The 25,636-nt window shown below is 40.9% G+C and overlaps 1 protein-coding gene across 1 annotated transcript; it reads left to right on the top strand.

Annotated features, from left to right (window-relative positions):
- The first annotated feature begins 3,062 nt into the window (after positions 1-3,062).
- Positions 3,063-22,376, top strand: clic4 (chloride intracellular channel 4). Its single transcript, XM_022192444.2, has 6 exons — positions 3,063-3,437; positions 15,023-15,132; positions 17,137-17,262; positions 18,105-18,211; positions 19,307-19,488; positions 20,537-22,376. The coding sequence occupies exons 1-6, from the start codon at positions 3,369-3,371 to the stop codon at positions 20,699-20,701; spliced, it is 759 nt and encodes a 252-aa protein (XP_022048136.1). The 5' UTR covers positions 3,063-3,368; the 3' UTR covers positions 20,702-22,376.
- The last annotated feature ends 3,260 nt before the right edge of the window (positions 22,377-25,636 follow it).

Here is a 25,636-nt window from a genome sequence, read left to right as displayed (position 1 = left end):
GTTTAACCTTTTTAATATTTTATTGTCTTAAATATAACTGAAGTTTTATCAACAAAATATTTAGTTTATTAAGATAAATTCACAGAGTATAGAATACTGTAGGGTCTTGATCCTCATTTAAGGTTGATTGGTAAATTCACAGCACCAGTTTTATTTCTACATTGGAAAGCACTTCTGCTCAACACCCAGTTTTTCACATGTACTATATAACTAATGGTTACTTCACTTGGAAGCTTATGCCCAAATGTCGTTTTTTCTTTATATAAAATGTTCCAACATGAACTGACAAAAGACAAATTGGTGCATTAAAATGAACCAGGATGTAGGAAATTAAGCGTTTGATAGTTAAAATTTCCTGGGTGACACCCCTAAAGCCCCTGCTTGAGGGTTCCTTATTGCACCTCTTTTTAACAAATGAATCCATGTCTGACAGGTCCCCGGATGTGTATTTCAAGTTTCAACACATCTTGTTTATTCTACCATGCCTATAATGCCTCTGGTGTTAGATGTGTTACAAAACACTGTGTCAGTGTCTGTCGTTTTAAATGCAACTGAACTGTTGCTGCCTTCACACCAGTCAGGAAGAAGAGCACAGGCACACCTCTCTGGGTGTGTTCCAATATCCTTACTGCTATTCTTGTAATACACCATAAATCCATTTAGTATGTCCCAATATGTAGAATGTAAAATGTAATATGACAAGACAGCATGCTTTTCAGGCCATTCTGACATGTATTACCAGCTCCAACAGTGCCACAGACTGATGACAGCTGATTTTGCACAACAGACTGCTTTGGTCAAAGTTTAAGGCACAATTTTCTGACAAAGTAGTGTATCCCAGTTGTATGCATACAGCATGAAATAGCACATATTTTGTAACAGCAGCTGTAGAGAGCACTGAAAGTAAAAGCAGAAAGTATGTGAATGGGAATCAGCCTTCACATCTATTCTGTTCAGTGTGTGGAATAAAGAGCCCAGTGGAGGAGAAGCCAGTCACAATGATTATCCCTTAGTGACATCACAACAGGCTGCGAACCTGAACACCTTATTCAGAGAAGAACTTTCTGATTAACAAGAAAGGGAAGAAACAAGAGGCTGATCTTATCTAATATTTTGTGGGTCTTTTGACTCACTGGGTACATAATTATTTTTTTAAAAACATTGATATACTGGGGCTGCACAGTGGATTGGTGGTTAGCACTTTCGCCTTGAAGCTAGAAGATCCCCGGTTCATGTTCCCAGGCTTCCCAGGATCTTCTTGTGCATGCGTGGGTTTTCGCCAGGTACTCTAGCTTCCTCCCACAGTCCAAAAACATGCTCAAGTCAATTGGTAACTGTCCGTAGGTGTGAATGTGATTGTGATTGTTTGTCTCTCTGTGTAGCCCTGCGACAGACTGGCGACCTGTCCAGGGTGTCCCCTGCCCTCGCCCCAAGTCAGCTGGGATAGACTCCAGCCCCCCAGCGACGCTAATGAGGGTTAAGAGGTGTATGGATTTTGGTTTTGTGTGATGTGGCTTCTTTAATATGCTTCTTGAAAATATTCAGTAACTCACTACATCATTAGGAATAATCCATTTGCCATTTTCAACACATTTTTGTTTTCTTCTGAAAAGAGAAATATAAATCCAACCAACATCCATTCTCTATACACCACTTTATCCTCACTAGGGTCGCAGGGGGTGCTGGAGCCTGGGAGACAGGTCGCCAGTCTGTCACAGGGCTACATATACAGACAAACAATTACACACACACATCTACGGGCAGTTTAGAGTGATCAGTTAACCTCAGCCTATTTTTGGACTGTGGGAGGAAGCCGGAGTAAACCCACGTATGCACAGGGAGAACATGCAAACTCCATGCAGAAAGATCCTAGGCCCACCCTGGGATTTGAACTGGGGATCTTCTTGCTAGCTCAATCCAACCAACATCAACAAATAATATTTGTTGTTTTAAAAATGCTCGAACTTTCATTAATTGTACCAACATTTTGGGCACAATTAATGAAAGTTAGAGCATTTTGTCTTTATCTGGGAATTTTCCTTTTCACAACTAAAGACAATTCCACCATAACTTAATTCAAAAAGTCACAAGTTGTTCCAAAAAACTTACAAAGATGCCGGAAATTAGGAGTTTGAAGCTCAAAATATCCCTTTCCTATGTTCAGATGAAATGTACAACCAGACCAAAAACGATTTGTAATTTCCTAAAACAACTGGTCACTGCAGTTTTGGCAAATGACAGAAGTAACAGAAGAAAACAGTGCATTTGTTGGGGACTGTTTTCAGCTGCAGGTTAATCCACATTTAGTACTCTTGTGAGTGTTTGAAGCAGTACAATGGGATTTAATCAAAAACTACAGTGTCTGTTCATGGTAATAGTAGTTTTTAACATCAGTGGAGCTATGAGGCACAGAAGAAGTAAGATAAAGAGGTTGATAAGCTAAATTCATTGTAGATTTTTGGTCTTTTCACAGGGTTCGGTGACGAAGAAATATAGAAAATCCCTAAATTTAACCTTTGAATTTCAAAATGTATTCATACAATGCAGACTGTTTATGAATTTATTGGTTCATTACAAACCGAATGAATTTAATTGTGCTTGTAGAGAATTTTCTTTTCTTGTATGTGATCTTTGTGTTACTGGTCGTATTATGATATCATTGCTTTGGGATTCCAGGACTTAAACTTTTACATAAAAGTAAACCTCTGACTTATTTGCTTAAAAAGTGAATCCCCCTTTGATGACCGAATTTGTTTAAGACACAAAGGAAATATAACTGGACACAGCACAGTAAGGGGACATGGGGAGATGCAATAAATACATGTGTAGAAAAATAGAGAGCTATTATCTTTGGGACTTTTGCTTTTATTTCTAAAGGAAAAGTGAAAGAGTGGTGAATGATTTAATCCAACAGCAAAAATAAAAGTGTGCCCCGGGACAGTCCTCTGGTAATAAAGCTGTGATCTCCTGATCCTCACCCAGATGACTCCCTCCTCAGACCCTCCCACATTTTTGTATGTTTGCGCTGCTGGTGACATCACGCCTTTAAATATTCCCGTTGCTTCTTCCCAGCGTCCACTCTTCCTCACCAGCCTCCTCATCCTCCTCACCACTCCAGCAGCTCCACAGCGATGCTCGTGTAGCTCGGCTCGCTTCAAGTGACAGAGCGGCGTCGTACCAACAATAGTCTCCAGCAGACCCTCCGCTGCCTGCCAGTCTGTTCCCGGATCCTCCTGCGGGGAAAAAAAAAGCGCCTTCTGGGCTTCAGTGCGGGGAAAAAAACAGAGGTGGTGGAGAGGACTAAAGCTAAGTCGGGCGTGGTAGCAAGGAAAAAAACTCATCTTTGTGAGAAAAACTTCAAAGTCACAATGTCGCTGTCGGTGCCGCAGAACGGAGTAAAGGCGGATAACGAGCCCGTTATCGAACTGTTTGTGAAGGTAAGACTAAAAGCACATGTGCTGGAAGTTTGTCATTTTCAGGACACTTTGCTAAATCAGCTCTCTGTGATGGTAAACGCTTTATTTCTCTCTTACGCCCGCTGCTCTTTATGCGAAATTTAACATTATAGTTTAGCTAAGAGCGCGTGAGCTAGCTAAATGTGTGTGTTTCTACGTTTTCTGCTCGCTTGAATTAGGTTTCTCGTCGCATTTAGTTTGATTTCTAGCTTTTACATCCAAAACCTTCTCTGCCATTGTGGCCATGTGGAGCCTGCAGTGTCACAGGCAGGGTGGACTGCAGCTTCTCCCCCACCGTGAGGGAAACACAAGCCTGCCATGCTGGAAACTGGGCGCTAATTCGTGAACAAAAGCTCAGGATTTGTGGTCCATAAGAGCCAGCTGAACAATGTAGCATCTGCTGCAGTTGCATTTTCTTGAATGTAAGTTGATTCATAAAATATATAGTCTCCCAAAGTGATGGATTGTGTTCTCTCTATTCTGCCATTATTGGATACTGGAACAAACCGCTCATATGAATGCAAATCTGATGTTTGGGTCACCTTCCCATCATCTGGACGGCAATCAAAGGACAGAATACTTTGATTCTTTGATTGCGAAAAACCGCTTTGCTCATTTACTTTATGTACATAATTGGAGGATTTGTATAGCTGCTGATTGTCACAAGTGGTGGTTCTGACAATGCCATCAAACTAGTACTATTGTTTCCTAGTGATAGACTTGGCAGCTTGGTGAATGATCTACATATATTTTTGCGAAAGCTCTGCCTTCCCGCAAACTGTAATCCTACATCACTGCCTAAGTAGTGACCATTATGACGATGGAGGCTAGTGAATGGCTGTTTTCTTTCTTCAGCCTGTTGCTTTCCAGGGCGGGAAAATGGCATTGGAAAGAAAAGGGGGAGATGCACGCTGGGACGGGGAGACTGGGGTAGTGGGAGGAGGCTACGGGGTCCTGAATTGAGAAGTTGTGCGTGATGGGTTGCACTGGTCAGAACAGTAAACACTTAAGGGTGGTGGTGGAAGGTTGAAACTCTGAAAAACATTTATAAATACCACATTTGAGAGTTTAAGTGAGACTAGTAAAAAAAAAATCCCTCTTTTGCAGATCTAACTGATTCAAGATTAATTACATCAGCTTCTCAGATTCCGAAGAAATACAAAAAAAACCTTTGTTCCACTTGTATTGTTCCTGTTGATTCTTTTAAAGAGGCCCCTCAGTGTAGAGGCACAGCAGATGGAATCAAACTAGCCAGCACCATTTCTATAACTACCTTTCACTGCCTACAGGAGAGGTTACATCATCCTGAGGCCTGGAAGGTTTACACTTGTGGCCAGCTCTTCCCTCTCAACCCCTCCCTCTCTGGACTGTGCAGCCAGAAGTTTCTTCCATTGTGTGTTTTCTCGACATGTCCGTGCAGAGGTGTGATAGCCTTTCTTTCAGTTGCCCTCACATGACTCTGTTATGTACCAGCAGCGGACATGTCCACATCTATAATTAATGCCGTTCTTCACTGTGCTGCATTAAACACAGTCATGAGAGACAATGGCAGGCATGCAGGTTGCCATAGGCACATTGCTGTGAGCCAGGCCTCTGGGAACAGCTGATAACAAACTGTGTGTGCTCCCCACACACAGCGGTGTCAGATCTGTTTGGGTACTGTCACATATCTGAACTGACTAATTATACCTCCGGAGCATGAGTTGCCACAGTCTCTCTCTCTGTAGGTCAAGCTGAGACAGCACAGTTTACCCATTAAAAATAGCTAACTGTCCCAAGTTAGAGATGCTTTAATGATGATCTTGCAGTCATTCTACGAGAAGTGTTTATAGCAACAGTTGTCACATTGCTGTAGGAACACGCAACATTATGCTCATTGTGGAGGGTGTGGAAGTGAAGATGGTAATTGTCTATGTTTATTGCTCTTAGTTTCATATGAACGCAATATAATGACTTTGTAAGAGGGAGGATCAACCCTTGACCTCATTACAGCACAGCAGATAAGATATCATTTTGCTCCTGAGTAGGAGTCAGTGCCAGTGTCTAAGAAGGGTGACTTCCTAACATCCACCTATGTCTGTTTCACTTGGTACTTCCACTCATAGGTGGGCTAAAGTGGGAATATGAAACCCTAAATCTGACATATGGATGTGCTGTGATCGTCAGTAAATGCACATGACGATGCACATAACCCTCACATGACGGATAAAAAGAAGTGCAACTCTGTATAATTACATTGCTGTTCTGATTTTAGTTATGTGGTTGTCTTCTGTTACTCTTCCAGGATGGTAAAGAGGATGTGTTGTTGTTTTCTGTGCATCATTCTCCTCATTAAATCAGTACAATTTGGTATGTTTTCATTTTGTTTTTACAGCCTTACAAAGGTTTACTGTATTAATTTGCATGCAAGTGAGTCATTTTCCACCAGCGTATGACCTGACTGTATGACAGTGTGCAGAATATAGATGAGTCGAGAGAAACAGACTGGCTTTATCTCTACTTGTGTATGCGGCTCTTGGCTGAGACTGTGCCAGGGTCACACGTCTGTTTGCAAAGCCTTCTGCTTCTTCCAGGCCTCAATACTCTTGCCAGCAGTGACAGCAGAGCCAGAAACCATGTTTAAGAAGTGCTTTTAAGTCTGGATGGCATGAGAGCCCATCTGTGTTTGTGTATGTCCTTCAAGACGGTCCCATGGGAACCGTGGAGATGGCTGCCTGCAACAGGCCAGTGGGTGCTCACAACAATGCAGCACTTTCAGGGGGTTGATGAGGACGAAGTACTGTCAGCGTTTTCTAGAAGGAATTACTGAATAACACCGCTCCATGCCCCCTCAGATTTAAGTTTATTGCTGTGCTGTATGTGTGATACTAAATTCATAAAGTTTGGTTATATTATCTCCCTTGCGAATGCGCACACAAATAGCTGCAAACACTACAGATGTATAGGTGTTTTAAATTATTCTTCTTTACAGTTCGAACTCTGCTTGGAGAATCCGTTGTCATACGTACAGCAGACCTGTGTCTACCTACAACACTGGCCTTAGTAGACAGGAGGACTTACAAGTTATATTGTGCTACAACATGTGACCTATGTCATGTGATGTGCCATTTTTAAAGACACACAATGACCTTTTTCAGCTGTAACTTTGCTACAGTTCATGTTGTGTGCAATTACATGCAAGGCCAAGTGTGGCTTGTATAGATTTTAACAGTGCACAGTTCTATCAGAGGAACAATAATAATACCAAACCTTTAACCAATAAATTTCAGGCATGGTTTTCTTATTTGCATGTTTCTTTTCAGCTTAAAATAAACAATTCCTCTCTCCACTGGGTGGTGTTTTAGGCAACTGAGTGAGCTGTTTTTATTGGAAAATCAATAGAGCGCTTTATTTTTCCCAAGTATAGTGCAGTGCTGCAGTCAGCATCATGAGTTAGGGGACAAAGATTAATGGCTTGTTCCTGCTGTAGAGTTGTGCTTTTGCTGTGTACTGTTTTTTCTGCACTGTGAATTTGCATTTGCAGCACCTGGCCTGTAACTGCTTCTGGTTGACTGACTCATTGGCCACTGGCCTAATCGATTTGGCATTGTGTGATTATTCCAATCTGGGGGCAGGCTTTGTGATCACTCCTTGCATTTTAGTGGGACAGATGTTAATTTATGTTCATGTCAGTAGAACAACCTGTCCAGGGTGTCCCCTGCCTTCACCCGAGTCAGCTGGAATAGGCTCCAGAACCCCCCTCGACCCTAGTGAGGCTAAAGCGGTGTATAGAGAATGGATGGATGGATGTCAGTAGAACATAATGTGGATTGTTGCAACACCTATTGCCTGACTAAATGACAGATATAAAATCACGTTGTGCCTTTATATCCACAGTAAAAATGGAATTCAGTGTGTTAAGAGGAGGAAGAGCTTGTCTCGTTTGTGCTGCCCAGCCAGGAAGCTGATGGCTAATGAGACATTTTTCCTGTGAACTCAAGGACAGGATGTGAGGCCAGCCTAGGGCAACCTAGAGTGCAGACTTTGAGGACTGGATCCTACCAGAGTCAGTGAGTTCAGGGACTGATGTGTTTTACTTGTTAAGTAAAAGGGTTCTGCAGTAATCATAACCTGCCAGATCAGGATACAGAGGGAAAACAAACCTCTGACTCTACTTGTGTGATGTCATCTTAACTGTCAGATGAGGTATGTGACCCCTTAAATGTGAAGAATGTGCCTCGCTTGCTACACGTGTAACTCAATCATGTCTCAACATGATCCAGTCTGCTTGTGTTTCACGAGCAGAGTTCTTCATATTAGAGGCTGCTAAAGTGTAGGTAACCCAAAGTGAAGTGCCTGAACACAGAGGATAGGATGACGAGAGGCTTCTTTCTTGGCTCATCATCTCTCCATTAAGGTGTATTAAGGGTCCAAGTTAGCCATCTATCATTTCTTTGTCTTTTTATGAAGGCTTACAGAAACTTCACTTGTCAATATTAAGATCGCAATTGCAGTTTAATAAACTTAGAAGTTGATGAAAATAAAATGTATGTTGATTTTTTTTTTTTTTTAAACCATAACTGCACAATTATACTAAAGCAATATTTGTGCAATTTTCTTTCATTATTTTTGGTGCTGTGTTGATGTTGTGGAAAAACAGTGCATAAGTACACAGTCTACACTCATACAAAATTATTGTGCATGAGCTATTCCAGTGTTTTGCATATTTAATTTTTATGACATGCAAATCAAGGCAGCTTGTCACTAGACTGGTACTGAAAGACAAGTCATTGGCAGGTCAAAGTGGATGCTCTGTCTGACCAGAATTACTGATGAAGTCAGTGTTTGGGTGGCCATGGTGCAGGCTTTTGCTGCCATGCATATCTGGCATGTATGGTAAGGGCATGGTGACACTGTGTTGGCGCCAGACGGTGGTTCACAGCTGTCTAGACGAGACATTTGTTCAGAAGGAATTGCTAGTTCAGGGTTTAATTGAGTTATTATCAGATTGTATGACTACATTTGCTTTTAAATATGTTTAAGATACTTTTAGATACACAGTTGGCCAGTTTTCCGTGCTATTTCCATGGAAATTGGGAGGAAACGGGCAGAAACAAAACAGATGTTTGGATTGTGTGTGTGGGAGAGCAAGTGTGAATGCATGAGCCTGCCCTGGGGTCTATGAATCTGTATGTGGGTAGGGAGGTGGAGCTGGGACCATCTTTAGTATGTAGCTTGTTGTTTGTGTTAGAGACAGCTGAGAGCGAGGATGGTTGCTGGTTAATGCTAGTCTCCCACATGGCATGTCTGTCTGTTTTTCCCTCATTCTGGATCAGCATTACTCATCACCAACCCTCATCCTGTGCCTTGGGAAAGCAGAACTGGCAGTTTGTCTTATCTATTTTGCACCGAGCCTAAATACAGTGGTTATCACATTATTGACATAACTTACATCATTGCCTAGCATGCTTATGCAGTAAGCCTCTTTCAGATGTCAGCCTCCAACTTTCCAGAGAGTGTGATGGTTCTTAGATAGCAGTTCTGTGCTCCAGCACAGTAGGCCTCTGTCTGCCTGGAAGTCTGAAGGTTTCCACTGAGTGACGTCAGCCTGAGTCAGAGCCACACCAAGGATGTGATGGCGTTTCCATGTTCCAGCAGAATGTGACTCCTATGTACACTCATCTTTCAGACGGTGGTCAAAGCACACACATCACCCACCCAGTCCTACCCAATTCATTTAAACACGTGACCAAACCTCTCAATGCTAGCACTTAGTAGTATTAAGTAATGAAAGGTGGCCTTAGATTCCTGGTTCAGTTTTAAGCTTTATTTATTGTTTGATCACACTTTTCTTAAAATTTAAGTCATAATGTTTCCACTTTCAGACTTTAGATGCTTAAACAAACTCCTTGAAAGGCTGCTTCTGTTTGGAGCATAAATATTTGAGAAATTTGACACCTTGTCATCATCCAAAAATTTCATAGAAGAAACATAATTGTATTCATCAAAATTTGGAGAAAAAAGTACTTTGCTATTGGGACTGAAAAAGTTATTCAACTGAGACTACAGTTAAACATTTTATAAGCCAGGTCTGCTATTCAAAACAGTTGTCTATCATCTGCTGATTGTTTTCACACTTTATTGGTAATTCACTTCATCTATAAAATGTCCAAGATAAATGCCATTAAAATAGCATGTTGTCCCACAAACAGTCCAAAGATATTTAATTTAATAACCGCATTAGCAGTTTACCAAATGTTGTTCTTGTTAACCCTTTACAAATACTGCAGTGTCTACTTGCAACCCCTTATCACAGACATCTGAGGTCTCTTCATTACTAGCTATAACCTGCAATCATGTAAGATTTTTTTTTTAAGTTTTGTATATGTTTTTAAGGATATAAATAGGAAAACAATCTGATATTTCATGTTGATGAGAATAATGGACAGAAGACTTTGAATTCGTATATCAGACACCCTTTTCTTCCTTTATAGTACAATATGCATCTCATGAACTCTTCTGATTTCTTATGTGACCAGCTGATCCCATCCACCATAGAAGTCAGAGCCCTGCAAAAGACGGGAGTTTTGTTTAAAATACTTAAAAGTTGACATTTTTTTCTGCCATTGTTCCACCTTTATATGGTCTTCTACTATGATGGCTCATCTGTACCCTGGCTTTTTTTTCCTGATGGGTGAAATCTGCAATGCTTTCTTTCTAAACCTTAAAATGTTGCTGACAGCCTTGAGAAGCTCTTGTATTTTGCTATGTCAGTTTGTAATTCAGGCTGGACTCAATCTCTGTCTTGGCAAAAATTTGCCCTTGAGCAAGTCAGTGTGTATTTAAGCCAATAACTAACAAGAAATTGCAGCACAGGATTTCCAAACTACGTTAAAGGTAATTTAGAAACCGTGTCATCTTTACATACCATAGTTTGCTCAGGAAAGAACACTGACATGTTTATTGTGTAACTGTAAGTGTCCCAGAGAGTGTATCTTGGTCAAAATACTTAAAAAAACAAATCGAAGGGATCTGTATTGATCGTACTGTATGTGGAGCAGCCTGGTATCTGAGTGGACATCACATGGATGCAGATGTCATCAGCAGTGTGTCTCTAGTTCAGTTACCAACCAGCCTGAGCGTAATAACTTTCAAGCAGAACATATGACAGAGTATGGTTCCTGAATGTAAAGTATCACTCAACCTGGCATTATTCTGCAAAGTCAGCCAAGACCACCATAAGCTGACATACCAGGTCCAAAAAATAGCTTTTGGGTCCAACTCCCCAGTCTAGACACACTTTACCCCATCCCAGCCTGTGTACTTGTCCAGCAAACGGAGAGAGGCGTTACCATGGCTGCCTGCTCTCTAACAGACATTCCGGCTGTGTGTCAGCGCAGGACGAAGAAAGCTGCAGCGCTCGTTACATTGTCAGTTCCTTATTCGGTCAAGTGTGGCTTGAACTTGCTGAGCAGCCCAACCAATTTAGAATATGAAGTGTGCAGGGGAGGGGAAGGCATGGGCTGCCATGTAACTAAAATTAGGCAGTGAGCAGAGACTGGGAGGTCTGTACTCAGCATGAACAAGATCCATTGTCCCCAGACGGCTGACTATTGTAACTGTGATATCACATCGCCGGTCTAGAAAAAGAATGTGTGTCTTAGATAATGATGAGAGAGCTCTTCGCTCAGTGAGAGCGGGGGAGTGCTCATGTTGAACGGCTCGTTTTATGTGCTTGCTTGTAAAATGTTATAGGACTGGACTTGAGAAGAAGCTGCCGTTTGTGCCTCTTAAATGAGCGCATACTTTGAAGTGCATATGTGGCCATATTATGTTTAAGATAATTAGCTAAGGCCTACAACCATGCTCATTACTGCTAAGATTTTGTGGTTGTTGCATCAGCAGCCATAGGAGGAAAGTCATAGAGGAAGTGATAAGAGGATGACCTCACTGTATTGGAGATGAGATGGTGTGCCTCCCCTGACTCACTGAGTCTTATTGTACGCTAGATGGGACACACTGTCCTGGACACTAACTCCTAGATAACATCTGATGTGGAACGTGAGTCACCCTCCATTGGGCAGCTGTGTGTGTTTGACATTAAATAAACTAGCATCTGTTCAATCAGCATCCACTGAGCCTAAATAAAGCTTGAGAGTCTGTTAGCAGCAGTCAGCTGTTACTGCTTCAGTGCCTCAGACGTTATTATAGCCGACTCACATCAGGGGGAAATCTCTGTCAAACATGGTGCAACTGTCTGCTGAATGTGACTCACTTTAACTGAAGCGAAACGACAGACAGGCTACACACTGGGCAGTGCAAAGTGTTGCTATGCTTCTTGCATTTGGAAATGACTCATTTAACTTGGAAAATCTGCATCGCCTTTTGTGGACCTGCTCCAAAATAATTTCGTCCTCCACTTGTGTGTTTTATTGGGGTGTTTTTTTTTCTCCTTGCGACCAGATGACGTGCCTAAAACTCTACAAACAAAAAGTGCTTTGTGTTGTTGCTTTATAGAAGGTTCTCCAGAAGCCCTTTTCTGAATGTCACAGTATAATTGAGGCATTCTGGAAAGTGTTAGCCGGGAGAAAGAGGACCATGTTTAGAGGGGTCTCCTGAACCTTGTCTTGGATCATAGGTTTCATATAAAAATCTAGCTGTTCTTAAGAATATTTTTATGGACTCAATGGGGACATCCTCTTAAAAAATGTAAATAATTTGGATTCTACTTAGAAATGTTATTAATCTCAGCTTTAGCTGATCACTTCATTTTAGTCTGTACAGTGAAAATTAGGCAGCTGTTCCTTAAGTGTACGACGGAAATGCAGCTCCACCAGCATCATCACTTAAACTAAACAAAGCGCCCTCTTCGGCGGGAGTAACAGGACATTTCTGGAATAGTTTCTCCCTCCTCTCTAAATGCCCCCCCCCCCAACTCCACAAAGGGGCCCAGGAAAAGGGGAGAGGGATAAAGGCGCAGAAGGCGGAGGAGGAAGAAACAAGCAGTATGCCAAAGTGCTCAGTGCTCTAAAGCTTGCTATCTTTCTCCTCTTCAAATATAAAGCACCTATCACTGCTTGTTCTCCTTCATGATGATTTGCACTTCATGCGATCCTTCATTTCCTTTCCATTTCCAGTAATACCTCTGCCTCTCTTACCGTCTCTCCTTGTGCAACAGAGATCTCTGCTGTCAGTGTCTTGGCAGAGGACTGCAGTCTGCTGTGCTGCTGACTCCAGAGGGTAGGAGCCCTGCCATGACTCTGAAACAGACTAGAGAGGAAGGGAAGTGTGAAATGTCTTTCTCAGCTGCCGTGGCCTTCTTCTTGGCCACTTGAGACCCAGATGAACTTGGCCTAATAGCGGCACACTGTGTGGAAGTACAGTAAACGTCTTTTGGTTTACAAATGACATTCCGCCATGTGCTTTGCATCTTTATCACTACCAAACGAGAGCTCACATCAGACAGTTCACCTGTGAATCGGTAATCCCCTCTGCTCTGCGTGCTCTGCTTTCCATGTCATATGCTCTGGCCATTGCCATGGGAACAGTTGCTGTGCTGCATTACCACCCTTGATCGACAACTGAATGGTTCTCTGTCGGTGTAGCGCTGTGGGGAAAGTGGAGTAATCACCTCATTGATGTCTTTCTGATCCCCTAAGGATCAGTTAATGCTGGTCCAGTCTAGAGTTGGCCATGAACCATGATACCCCCAAGACTTCAAGGCCAAAACTTTATTGTGGAATTGAATCATGTAATGTGAAAAAGGACTTTCATTTGCTGAACAATGGCAGTGATCTAATCCAAGCTTTTCAGATATTGAATTCAGAGGGGGAGAGGGAGAGGACAGTTGCAGTACAATGGGAGCCAGCAGGCAGATCAAACAGAGCCATCCCACTGGGCGTCACACTGAGGACAACAGCAGACAGCCTGTCCACGCCAGCAAGGAAGGAGCTGCTGGACTAACTGAACTCTTTATTCAAAGTTTTCTATTGAGGACAGATCAGAACCTGAATCTCTGACATAAAAAGTACTTATATAAGATTTTAAGTTAAAACAGATATTAGTCATTTTTTCAGCTCTGTTTGCAAATCTGCTGGCAACGTAACAGTATTTGTGCAAAAACATTGTTGATTTGTGTGTCTATCGCATGACACATATAGAGAGACTCTTTAGTAGCCACAAAGAGTGAAAAGTCGGAATATTGCAAGGGCGAGAAGTGCAGTGAATGGGGAGTGAGCAGTGACTGACAACACAAGAGGCAGAAAAAAGAAATGACATTCAACCGTTTCACAGAGGCTCTGCTACAGTAATACCCTGAATGAAGATTGCATTCCAGAGCACCAATACTTGAATGACCTCCATGCTTGTCCTTGTGAATAGAATGGCATACCTCCACAGGCTTGGTATCCACAGAGTTACGCAGCCCCTCAGTCTGTATCAAATCTATGACAAGTGCTTTAATATAGGTTTTGTGGCTTAAGTGTTTAAAACCGAATGAAATTGCGATTTTTGTGAATGCACCATGAATTAAAAAGAGCAAATGAGAACAATATCTGATCAGTTTCACAGTCACAGCTCTGTTTGGCCACAATGTGGTTTAAATGAAGTTAGATGGTTGGCTTGGAGGGGACATAACTGCACCAGTCAGCACAGCAGATTTCATTAAGATACCTCGCAAAGTTCTGTTAATAAAGGGAAATGCTTATTCTGCCCTCTGACATGGAATCTAGATGATTTTTGTCCCTACTTGGCAATGAATTGAGTGGAGCAAAGGATAATGTAGAGAATTAAAGGGGAGCACAGAACAAAGAGATGGATAGCTGCTGGGTAGAGAGCAGATATCTCTGACAATTTTCAGCACCCTCTAATAGTCTGTCTGATTTCTGCTAAATGAGACAAAATGATTGCTACTGTTTTTCTTCTCTCATTTCCATTTCTGATTTTCTTTATAACACAGAGTGATTTTGATTTAAATCTTGTCTTCTCAAAGCTTGTTGGTCTGTTGCTCCAAGTTGAGCGTTTGCCATCAATTTGGAAGGCACACGCCACTTCCCTTGATCTCCTTCCCACCGCTGCTCAGCCTTGTGTTTGTGCACTCTAGTAAAAGAGGAAACAAGGGCCCATCTGAGTCTTAATCACTGCATAAGTTTCCTGTTACTCATAGGCAGTGGTCTGCAGACTAATGGAGGGGAAGCGAGCTGAAGCCTTTAAGACAAGGGGGCCGGTTCTCCACTCTTTTCCTCATACTTAAGTATTTTCGAGGGCAGCCAGAAAGAGTCATTGTCTATAACAGACCCTATTCTGGGTGAGTGCAGTAAAACGCCCTGAGCCAGAAAGGTTGTGCAACATAGATGTGATCTTTATCAAGATATAAAAAACCTTTTTCCAGTTTGGGCCTAATCAATAAGTGCTATCAGTGATAGAAACCAGCTGCAGATATATTAAGATACGTGTCTGCTACATTGTGTTTTAGGCTTGCAGTAATTAAATCTGGAATGTTTCCATCCATCTTTTGTGTCGTCAGTGTAACATATTGCAGATAGGTAATCTGCTTCTGTTCTAACTCTCTATTTGTTTGTTTATTAAAGGCGGGAAGTGATGGTGAGAGCATCGGAAACTGCCCCTTCTCTCAGAGGCTCTTCATGATACTTTGGCTTAAGGGAGTTGTCTTCAATGTCACCACAGTGGACCTGAAGAGGTGAGCCTTGCTCCTAATCTTCTCTTTCCTCCTCATCCTTATCTTCCCTTCTGTTGTTTGTCTTATTTTCATTGGCTTTTCAACCAGCATAAAGAAATCATCACTTTTTCCCTCCTTTGATAGCCTCTCTCAGCTTTTCTGGGCGTTTCCACACAAGCTTCATCTTCTCTGTAATGCTTTGATCCTGCCCCACCTCTAACACGCTCACTGCTTCCCCACTGCTTATTTGGTTTTCCCATGACCCCTTCCCAGACTGGAGAAAATGAGAGAAAAATAAACATTCAGACTCTGGAGAGGCTATTTTAAGGTTCCCGAGTCGACTCACTTCCTGCCTAAATTTTGCTGGGCAACATGCTGGTTTTTTTTTCTTTTTTACCACTGAGATCAGAAAACAGTGATCCTCTGCAATTTTATTTTTCTTCCCATCTGCAAGGGAACATGCTTTCACATGTGGATTCCAGCACCAGAAGCTCTTTACCCCAAACCCACTGTGTTTCTGCCTGTATGATTCATCTAAATGCACTCTTAATGTTTTTCCACTTGTTAAACCAGGCAAGTGCCTTATTATTTTCAGCCTCGTCCAATGGTCAGATGTACTTCTGGTTTCCGTAGGCTTTCCTCATCCTGTGTTTCTGACTCAGAGATTGAAGGTTATTGACACTTTGTTCATATGGCAACAGGTTCATTGCTGGGCATCTCCTCTGGGACATGGAGACCACAGCTTGCTGAATACACAACAAAGATGTGCTTGTTAGGTGCCTGGACTTTTTTTTAGTTCAGAGAAGGAAAGCAATGGCAGTATTTGACTAGTCCTTTGGTTTTCACGAGTTCCTGCACATTCACAATGAATGCATAACTTTGGGTATTTTTGCATTATTTTTCTCTTGCCTTGCAGAGGGACTGAAAAGCTATGGATGATGTCCACTACCATTTGGCTGTGTCTTCATACCACTTGCTCTACAAACAACCCTATGTTTAGCAAAAAGATTTACTTGCAGCTTTTTTAAATTTCTTTTTAGAGATGGCTGATTCTCGCTTTGTTCATTCCATGCTATATAGCATGTATGTTATCTTGGGTCAACATAATACAACTGCATTGGAAAAGGCGGCATGTGTTTGCTATATTTATGACTCTTTATTACACTATTTAAATGGAGGAACTGTACATGTTGTTAAACCTGAAGGACATGAATGTCACTGCTGTAAAGCAACATTTTTAAAATGTTTTCTGAGACCACATCTTGTCTTGGGTCAAGGCTGCCATGTTAATATTTGTTGCTGTGACTCCCAGCGCAGTTACTTCTCAGTGATATCACGGGATCACTTCCCCTTTGCATGCCAAAGAGTTGAAGTCATTTCCCCTTTTTTATGCCCTTAAATGGTTTGTCCCAAAACACTGCCATCTGTGGATAGAACTTGTTGCCAGTTATATTAATATTGACTATTAAATATTGTTCACACCGTTTCCCGGCATACACCCAGCTATGAGCTGTTGAGTCACTGTTGTGTGCTATGTTGGTTTTATCCTGATGGGATTTAAGAGTCTGGTCTCTGTTGATTTCACAAGTCAGTTGTCTTCACACTACTCATTCAACACATGCTCATTTCTGTTTATGTGTGTCAGTGTCATCTGCCTGCCAGAGACATCTGGTACAAAGTGTGCTGGTTTGAAGGCCGCAGAGAGAGGACGACACAAGCACACTCATGGAGACAGACAAGCACACACACACAGTTAAAGACACAGCAGCTCAAGCTGGAAAAGGAAAATGGCTGGATAGCTCTCAAAAAAGTGTGTGTGTTAACAGAGTACTTTCAAATACTTGAACTAGACAAATGTAAATGTATTCATGTGTTTAATAGGACCAGTCATGAACCATGTTTTTCATTTACAGCACTTTCGTTGCTTACTTATATGTGGGGAATAAAAGCTAAGTTTACTTGTTAGATCCATATGCCGACATTGCTTGTTTCTTCAGTCTGATGTTTTTCCACTCCGTCTCCCAGGAAGCCTGCTGACCTCCAGAATCTGGCCCCTGGAACACACCCGCCTTTCATCACGTTCAATGGTGAGGTCAAAACTGATGTCAACAAGATCGAGGAGTTTCTTGAGGATATCCTCTGCCCACCCAAGTGAGTGGATTGTCATTACTGCCACACCTATACACCATACATGCTGCATGACTGTCATAAGCTCAGCTTTGAAATGTTGTGATTATAAAATAGGGAGCAGTGGGGCTTTGGAGCTTTTAAATTTAGATAAATGCTTTACTTATGGTTGGCAATATTCTGTATTTTTCTTCTTGTCAGTAAATCTCATGAAAACACCAAAACCACATTTCAGTCTGTTTCACAAATGTATACAGAGTTGGACAAAGATACAGATTTTATATGGACAATTCATTTTAGAGGAGACATGGATGAGTACACACTACATTTCTGATTTGTGAAAACGCATAACGACATTAATAACAATCACTGAGCAGCAGTGTTCTACTTTCATTAAACTCTCCCGCAATCAAAACAGTCCATCAGAAAATATTGTCCCCCGGTTCTTCTGGCCGCTGTACATTTCCGTTGTGAGTTTTGCATTCGTGTGTTGTACTTTTCTGTTGTGTTGTGAGTTTTGCATTCGTGTGTTGTACTTTTCTGTTGTGTTTGGCCTTCTGGGCCACCGTAAAATGGTGCATTTGTGAGGATTATTTTCAGAAGCAGCTCAAGACTTATTGTTCCTTACAATGTATATTTATGGTTGTAGGATGATGCATGTGCCAATGGCTGACAGTGCACATGTTTTTTTTTATTACTGGATAATCAAGGAACACAGAGGAATAAAGGGCAACCTAAGTGAGATCATTTCTTTTAGCTATTATCTGTTTTTAATGGTGTCGACGCTGAGAAAAATACAGAATATCATTAGACTGATGCTTTCACCGCTTCATGCACATATGTGTGTTTACTTGTGTTGTGTGTAGATACATCAAGCTTGGTGCAAGACATCCTGAGTCAAACACAGCTGGTATGGACATCTTTGCCAAGTTTTCTGCTTACATCAAGAACTCCAAACCAGATGCAAATGAGGGTAAGTTACCTGTATCTATCCTGGGCAACACACACACACACACACACACTTACACACACACACACACACACACACACACACACACACGCGCACACGCACTCAGGCTGATGGTAGCTGCACTGAGCAGAGATCCAGAAACCTTCCAATTGTGTAGGGAGTGCTCTCTGGTTGCTAGGTGATGTTGGTAGCCCTGCCCTGATTGGTGGATAACGGCCTGACTCAGGAACACAGGGCTTTTGTTCTGCTGCCGCCTCCTGTCCCTTTGCTCCTCATCTCACCTGGAGCTTTCCTGAAAATCACACAGCGGCTATCCTCAGAATGAACTCGCGCTCACAATCTCATTCTCCCTGTTTCCATTTTTATGTCACCCAGACCCTGTAAAAGAAAAGGCCAAATCAGAAATAGAACCGATAAGATTATTGGAGTTATATGAAAAATATGTAGTCTTTTATTTTCGAGGTGAAAAAATAGAGTCATTTCCCTGGAAGGATGTTTATAGTATTAAAAAGGGAAAAAAAGAAGAATTTTATGTCATGTTTTAGTTGGCTGCCTTCCGCCTTGGGAAAATATTGAACCATGGTGAGCTGGATGTGAAAGCCAAGGCTATGTCAACAGAGTTGAGACAGAATCTCATGGGTCAATGATAAGTGCTCTGCAAAGTAACAGGTTAAGTCTCCTGTTTTACTACTGAATCTAGTTTGTGTTCACATTCATATCATATTTTCTAACAATGGAATGAATTGTTAATGAATAATCTCTAAACAGATGAATTGATGATGGGTGAAGACAAAATATCACCTGTTCAGTCAAATGCATTCCTTTGAAATGTGTATGTAGGAAGCTTTTCAGCAGCAAGCCATTGTTTTACACCATTCTTATCATAAATGGGGTTAGAATGTACAGGTGATCAAGATGTGATACAAAATGTGCACATTGTGGATGTCTTGTCATGAAATGCTGCCCCCATGTGGCTGATCCTCATATGGGCGAGGCTCCAGTAAAATGCTTCAAGAAGCTAAAAGTTGATTACTTTCTAATACATTAACCTTAAACTAGTTTTAGTGGTTCTTGTAATATCTTTGTACGTGTTTGCAGCTCTGGAGCGTGGGCTGCTGAAGACACTGCAGAAGCTGGATGAGTACCTTCGCTCACCACTGCCTGACGAGATCGACCACAACAGCATAGAGGATGTCAAAGTCTCCACCCGCAAATTCTTGGACGGAGAGGAAATGACCTTGGCTGACTGCAACCTTCTGCCCAAGCTGCACATAGTCAAGGTGAGCATGCTCGTGTTTTAAGCATCACTCAGTCATGCTGGTCATGTTAAACATCTAGGTACAGTGTAGCACACGAACAGGAGTTTTCACATAATTAACCTAATTAGACATATTCTCAAGACTGTGTGGGAGCGGACAGACCGTACTGGACAGAAATCTCATCTCCTGTTAGACTGGAATTACAGCTATTCACACTACTCATGGTTTACTGCTCTGATTGTTGATGTTTGTGTTTCTTCAGATTTAATAAACTCACCCACTGCTCCCATGTGCTACATTTTCTGTCATTTCAAGGACATTTATACAACTCTGTGGAGCTGCAACTACTCATTGTTTCCATTATTAATTATTTGGCTACCATAATATCAGAAAATGGTGTTCATGCTGGAAAACAGAAAAACAACAGCTTTTCCATCTTGGGCTTTTGCTGACATTTTACAGACCAAACAACCTTCCATTATTCGAGACAATGAAAATAATCATTAGTTGCAGCCCTATCAAACTGTCTTGTTTTGTCACACTAATAGACCAAAATCTAAAAAAATCTATTTCACCACATGGAAAAGATAATTGATTTTAGCAATTAATCGACTATCAAAGGTGTTTGCGGATCGGTTATGCATCAGTGAACTAATCACTGAGTTGACGTATTTAACTGTTTTAACTGCATGGTCACACTACAGAATACTTTTTATTGTACTGTAAGTAAGTAGCTTACATTGCCCTAGCAACAATAGCTGACTATTAAACAAGACAAAGAAAAGCAGCAATCCCTCATTATTATGAAGGTGGACGTGGGGGATATTAGAATGACCTCTTTAGATTCATTTCCTTTTGATTGACTACATGATTGACCACACACTTTGCTTAATTCTTTAAGACATTTTATTCTGAACAGATTGTTGTTGTATTTTGGTAGTTCTGAGTTTTTCCTAATACTAACTAAATGTAATCTACTTTCTTGTTGCTGTACTGCGTTTGTAACGGTTCACAGCTGAGTTGGTGGAGGTTGCTCCATATGATTAGTGATCTCCAACTATTCCTCCAGGTGGTGGCTAAGAAGTACAGAGGTTTCGACATTCCCAAAGAGATGACGGCTATCTGGAAGTATCTGAACAACGCCTACACCCGCGAAGAGTTCACCAACACCTGCCCCAGTGACAAGGAGATTGAGATCGCCTACGCAGACGTAGCCAAGAGGCTGGTCAAATAAGCTTCTCTCCCTCCATCCATCACTCCCATACCCCCCTCTATACACTCCCCTCCACAGCACCTGGACTGATGTGCTCATTTACGAGAAAGAGAAAAAAACAAACAAACTCTGGACTTCTTTTCCTTCTCTCCTCATCTAGAGCGACACCCCAATGCATGAACCGTTCTTTGTCATTATTTTTTTTCCTCTCCGGTTTTTACAAAGGTTTCTTTAGTTGAATCAGCCAAGGTCACCATCGTTACACCTTTTATCATTAATCGCTTTTGTCTTTCATTTGCCGATGAATGTTGTGAGGCGCTGTGAGATGGTGATGAAGAAGCAGCCAGACGCGTGTATCAGTGCTCATCAATGTCGGGAGCCTCGTCAAACGCGCTCCCTGATAAGTGACCTTCAAGCTGCCTTTCTCTCTGCACGCGGGGGAAAGGTCATGAGCTGTTGTTATTTTTCTGTTGTCTGTTTAAAATTGAAATAGCTCTTTCTTGGATTGCTATAAAGTGAACACTGAGAAGCTTTTTTTTCTGTCTTTGAGCTTATTAAGAGATGTTGTAAACAGTGTTTGAAGCTTCAGTGTTTTTTTTTTTTGGCTCAAGTACTTGATAGGTTTAAGTAGAAACTGAAGGTAATCCAAACCTGAGTGATGGACATATCAAGTGAGAGATGCTTTATTTTAATGTTGAGGCGTTTAAAATAAATCAAAATAATTGCAACTGCAGGTAAAGCTACCTGGTATTCATGCTCTGATTTCCTCATTGCCTCAAACGAGCAACAGTCTTGTAGCTCAGCTCAGTAGAATTGTAGGAAATTTCCTGTACCGACTGCAGATGTAACAACTCAGGAAAAATACAACCTGAGGTCCAAGAAACGGTCAACCATATGTAGCTTAAAGACGTGTTCAAGGATGTGTAGATTGGCCTTTTGTTAATCACCACATTGCCATAAATATGTCCATTTAAACAATGGCAGTGTGACTCTTCTCACGAGGGAAAGTCTTTGCTGACTGTAGCCGTAGTTTGGATTGTACATCGTGGACCAAAAGAGGGCACATTATTCTGGTTTCACTGTGGATTGGAAAAGACGCATTCCCTTACTGTCTCTTACTCCATAACATGCATAGGGAAGGACGCTAAAATGTGCAACAGGAGAAGCGACACTAAAGATATTTATGACAAAGGAATCAAGAGTAGCAATGAACCAATACCTGATCAAATTTCACCTTTCTGTTCAGTATGTAGATCGATCTCTGAGGTAGCGAATGTATATGCTATGATACAGTAGCTTCCAAAAAGTGCTTTAGTGTGGATAAAGCAAAACCTGTTTTGTTTTCTCCCATTTGCCATGTTTTTCAGACATTTGTTATGAAACAAATCTGATACAAAGGAATTGTAAATATTTGTTTTTCATCGCTCAGATTTCAGTGTGTAAATTTAATGCATTTCATCTGAATTTTGAGGAAAAATGGGCCATTTCTTGCCTGCTTGGATTTGAATTCTAGGTAAACCATCTCCTCTTTGCCTTACTTGTTTTCTCTCTGCAGATGTTTTGCAGGAAGGTAGTTTTTGTTTTAGAGATCATTTCATTACGTGTGTGGCATTGTAAGAAGAAATATCCAAGCTATGACATGGCTTTTTTTAACAATATTGACTGAACTGAAATAAACTTCGTATTGGCACTCAGACTTGTGTTTTTTGTATAATCTTTCATTGTTGTACATCTGTCTTGTGATTTACATAAGGAGACTAGGTTGCCTACCTTTTTAGATTACTGTTAATGGGCCAAAAACAATGTTCCACATCAGAATATACCTGAGAAAAATAAACAGGAGCTGTAGGCAAATAAAAGAAAATTTAGAACACTATTAAGATGAAATAAATATATACTTTATACTATAAATATATACAAATAAATATATACTATTACTATTTATAATAAAGATTCAACTAGACCAAAAATAGCTGTGAGCAAAAGTAAAAAACCTGAATTGCTTTAAAGATAAAAATAAGGGAATGTTTACATTATTCTACGTGTTACTCCATGCAGGTTACAGGTGAACACATAATTTAAGCTGGATTTTCCCAGTATACAAGAAAAGTACTGAGTGCAGTACTCCACCAAGGCTGCTCAGTCATATCATTTCCGACAACTGAAATCTTGCAAAAAATTTGAGGCAGAAATAGCATAGAATGTGGCCATTTAATATAGATCTACCCACAAAAGAATGATGTTGCACTGAGCATGTGAATGTTACATACGGATACTGAATCCATCCATCCATTCTCTATACACCGCTTTAGCCTCACTAGGGTCGCGGGGGGTGCTGGAGCCTATCCCAGCTGACTCGAGCGAAGGCAGGGGACACCCTGGACAGGTCGCCAGTCTGTTGCAGGGCTACATATACACACAATCACTCTCACATTCACACCTACGGACAATTTAGAGTAACCAGTTAACCTCAGCATATTTTTGTACTGTGGGAGGAAGCCGGAGTACCAGGAGAAAACCCACGCATGCACAGGGAGAACATGCAAACTCCATGCAGAAAGATCCCAGACCCACCCCTGGATTTGAACTGGGGATCTTCTTGCTGCAAGGCGAAAGTGCTAACCACTACGGCACTGTGCAGCCCGTGGATACCGAATCATGTCACTTAAATTTGTAGCAGGCAGCGGGAATAGATGGAACTCGGAAATACCTCCAGAATTTAATCAGTTGTTCCTTGTATCAGTCTCAATAAGTTCCCAACAGTCAATTTGTAGTAGGATCACAATCATGTGATCGTCAGCAGGCAGCTGATGTAGTGTTCACTTGTTGTCATGTGACGCTGTGATGCTATCTTGCAATGATACATAAATCTTTAACAAATCCATGAATACAGACTATTACTGCCTATTACTGTCCATCACTGACAAAATCGAATTACTTGGTACTTGTGTCATTTCTGACCTTCCCTGAAAATTTCATCCAAATCTGTTATTCCTTTTTTGAGTAATGTTGCTAAAAGACAAACACACAGACAAACCAATGCCCATCATTACGTAACTCCGCAGAGGCTCCGCCTCCTTGGCAGAGTAATAATCCAGTCATTTAAGTGTGTTCAGGATAAAGTCACAAAGAAGCAGCAAACCTATATAAGGGTGTAAAAAAATGAGGGCCTTACAAATAAAACTGAAAGCAGAAGGACCACTCAACCTCAACATACAGCTCACAATGGTGGTATTATAACTATCACCAGTGATAATTCTTAGTCCAGAGCGGTAAACATGCATGTGTACAATGTCATCATGTTCCCTCACTATGTGTCTTTCACCAATCCAGAGAAAAATATGATTTATTCCAATGAAAAACCAATTTTTTATGTCTTAATTTCTTCACCTCATCAATCCCAAATCCAAGGCTCCTGTACTCAAAGACTCTTTCAGTATTTATACTATTCTTGGTAGAGATAAAAAGATTATCATACTTAATATTTTTAGCTCTGGTGAAAATCATGACTTTAGTTGTTTTGTGTGTATCAAGAACTAATTTACAGTTACTGTTTCTTGACCTCCGAAAGGCTTTTGACACCGTTAGTCATGATCTGCTCCTGAATAGGCTTGCACATTTTCGTCTGTCGAGCCAGACTTTGGGCTGGCTTCAGTCATATCTCACTGGCAGACAACAGAGTGTGCGGATCAATGATACAATTTCTTCTCCTAGAAATTACACTACAGGAGTGCCTCAGGGTTCCATTTTGGGGCCCTTACTCTTTAGTATTTACATCAATGACCTACCATCTGTTTGTACTGCCAATGTTATTATGTACGCTGATGACACTGTGGTGTTTGTTCATGGACAAAATGAAACAGACGTAGCCATAACATTAACAAACCAAATGCAAAAAGTTGCTGACTGGCTGCGTCAAAGTTGCCTGACAATAAACACAGACAAAACAGTGACAATGTATTTCACAATCAGAAGCAAACCGCTAAATTACCCAAATATATTCATTGAAGGTAAGGAGATAAAAAAGGTAGATAAATTCATATATCTAGGTTTAGCCTTGGACTCTAACCTCACTTTTAAAAAACATGTTAAAAAATTAAGAAACAAGCTCAAATTTAATCTAGCAAACTTTAAGTACATTAGGGGGTCTTTGACTATAGAGGCATCCCATTTGTACCTGCACTCTATGATTTTTTCCCATTTTTCATACTGTATGACGAGTTGGTCTCAGGGCTGCAAAACTGCTCTGAGGCCTCTCGAGTCTGTATACAAACAGGCACTTAAGATCCATGATAAAAAGTTCAGGAAACATCATTATTGTGCTATTCTTAAAAAATATGACATGTTAAACTTTGAAAATTTCATCTTTTACAATAATGTTTGCTTTCTATTTAAAATAATACATAACATTGCTGCCCCCCCTCTTAGGCAGTTTATTACTTTATGTACAGATAGAATGACTCGATCCACTCGTTCGACATCTAGAGGAGAGTGCAGTCTCCCAAAATGTAAAACTGCGTTTGCGCGATCAGCTTTTTCTGTAATCTCAATGAGGCAGTGGAACACGCTATCATCTGAGATTATTGCTACAACAACATTTAAATTGTTTGCGCGGTTAACAAAAACATGGCTTTTAGAAAAGCAAACATGCTCACATTTTTAATTTTCAATGAAAGATATTGTTCGATTGTTTCTGTTATTTTATTACTTTTAAAGGATATAAATAAATATGAATTTAATTTCTTTTTTTTTTTTCTTTCTTTTCTTTTTGTTTTGATTGCTGATGGTGTGGACTTATGGTCATATGTGTCCATTTACATTTGTATCAGTTTTTTAATGATTGTAACATCAACCTGCCCAGGGACTACTGGTGGAAATTAGCATTTTTGCTATAACCAGGTACATTGCATCTTTCCTTTTGGTCAATGTAAAATTGTACGCTGTCCCTGTATAAAT

This window comes from Acanthochromis polyacanthus, chromosome 1 (assembly GCF_021347895.1).
Source record: "Acanthochromis polyacanthus isolate Apoly-LR-REF ecotype Palm Island chromosome 1, KAUST_Apoly_ChrSc, whole genome shotgun sequence".
NCBI classification, from domain to species: Eukaryota; Metazoa; Chordata; class Actinopteri; family Pomacentridae; genus Acanthochromis; species Acanthochromis polyacanthus.
This window is presented reverse-complemented; position numbering and strand designations above follow the sequence as displayed.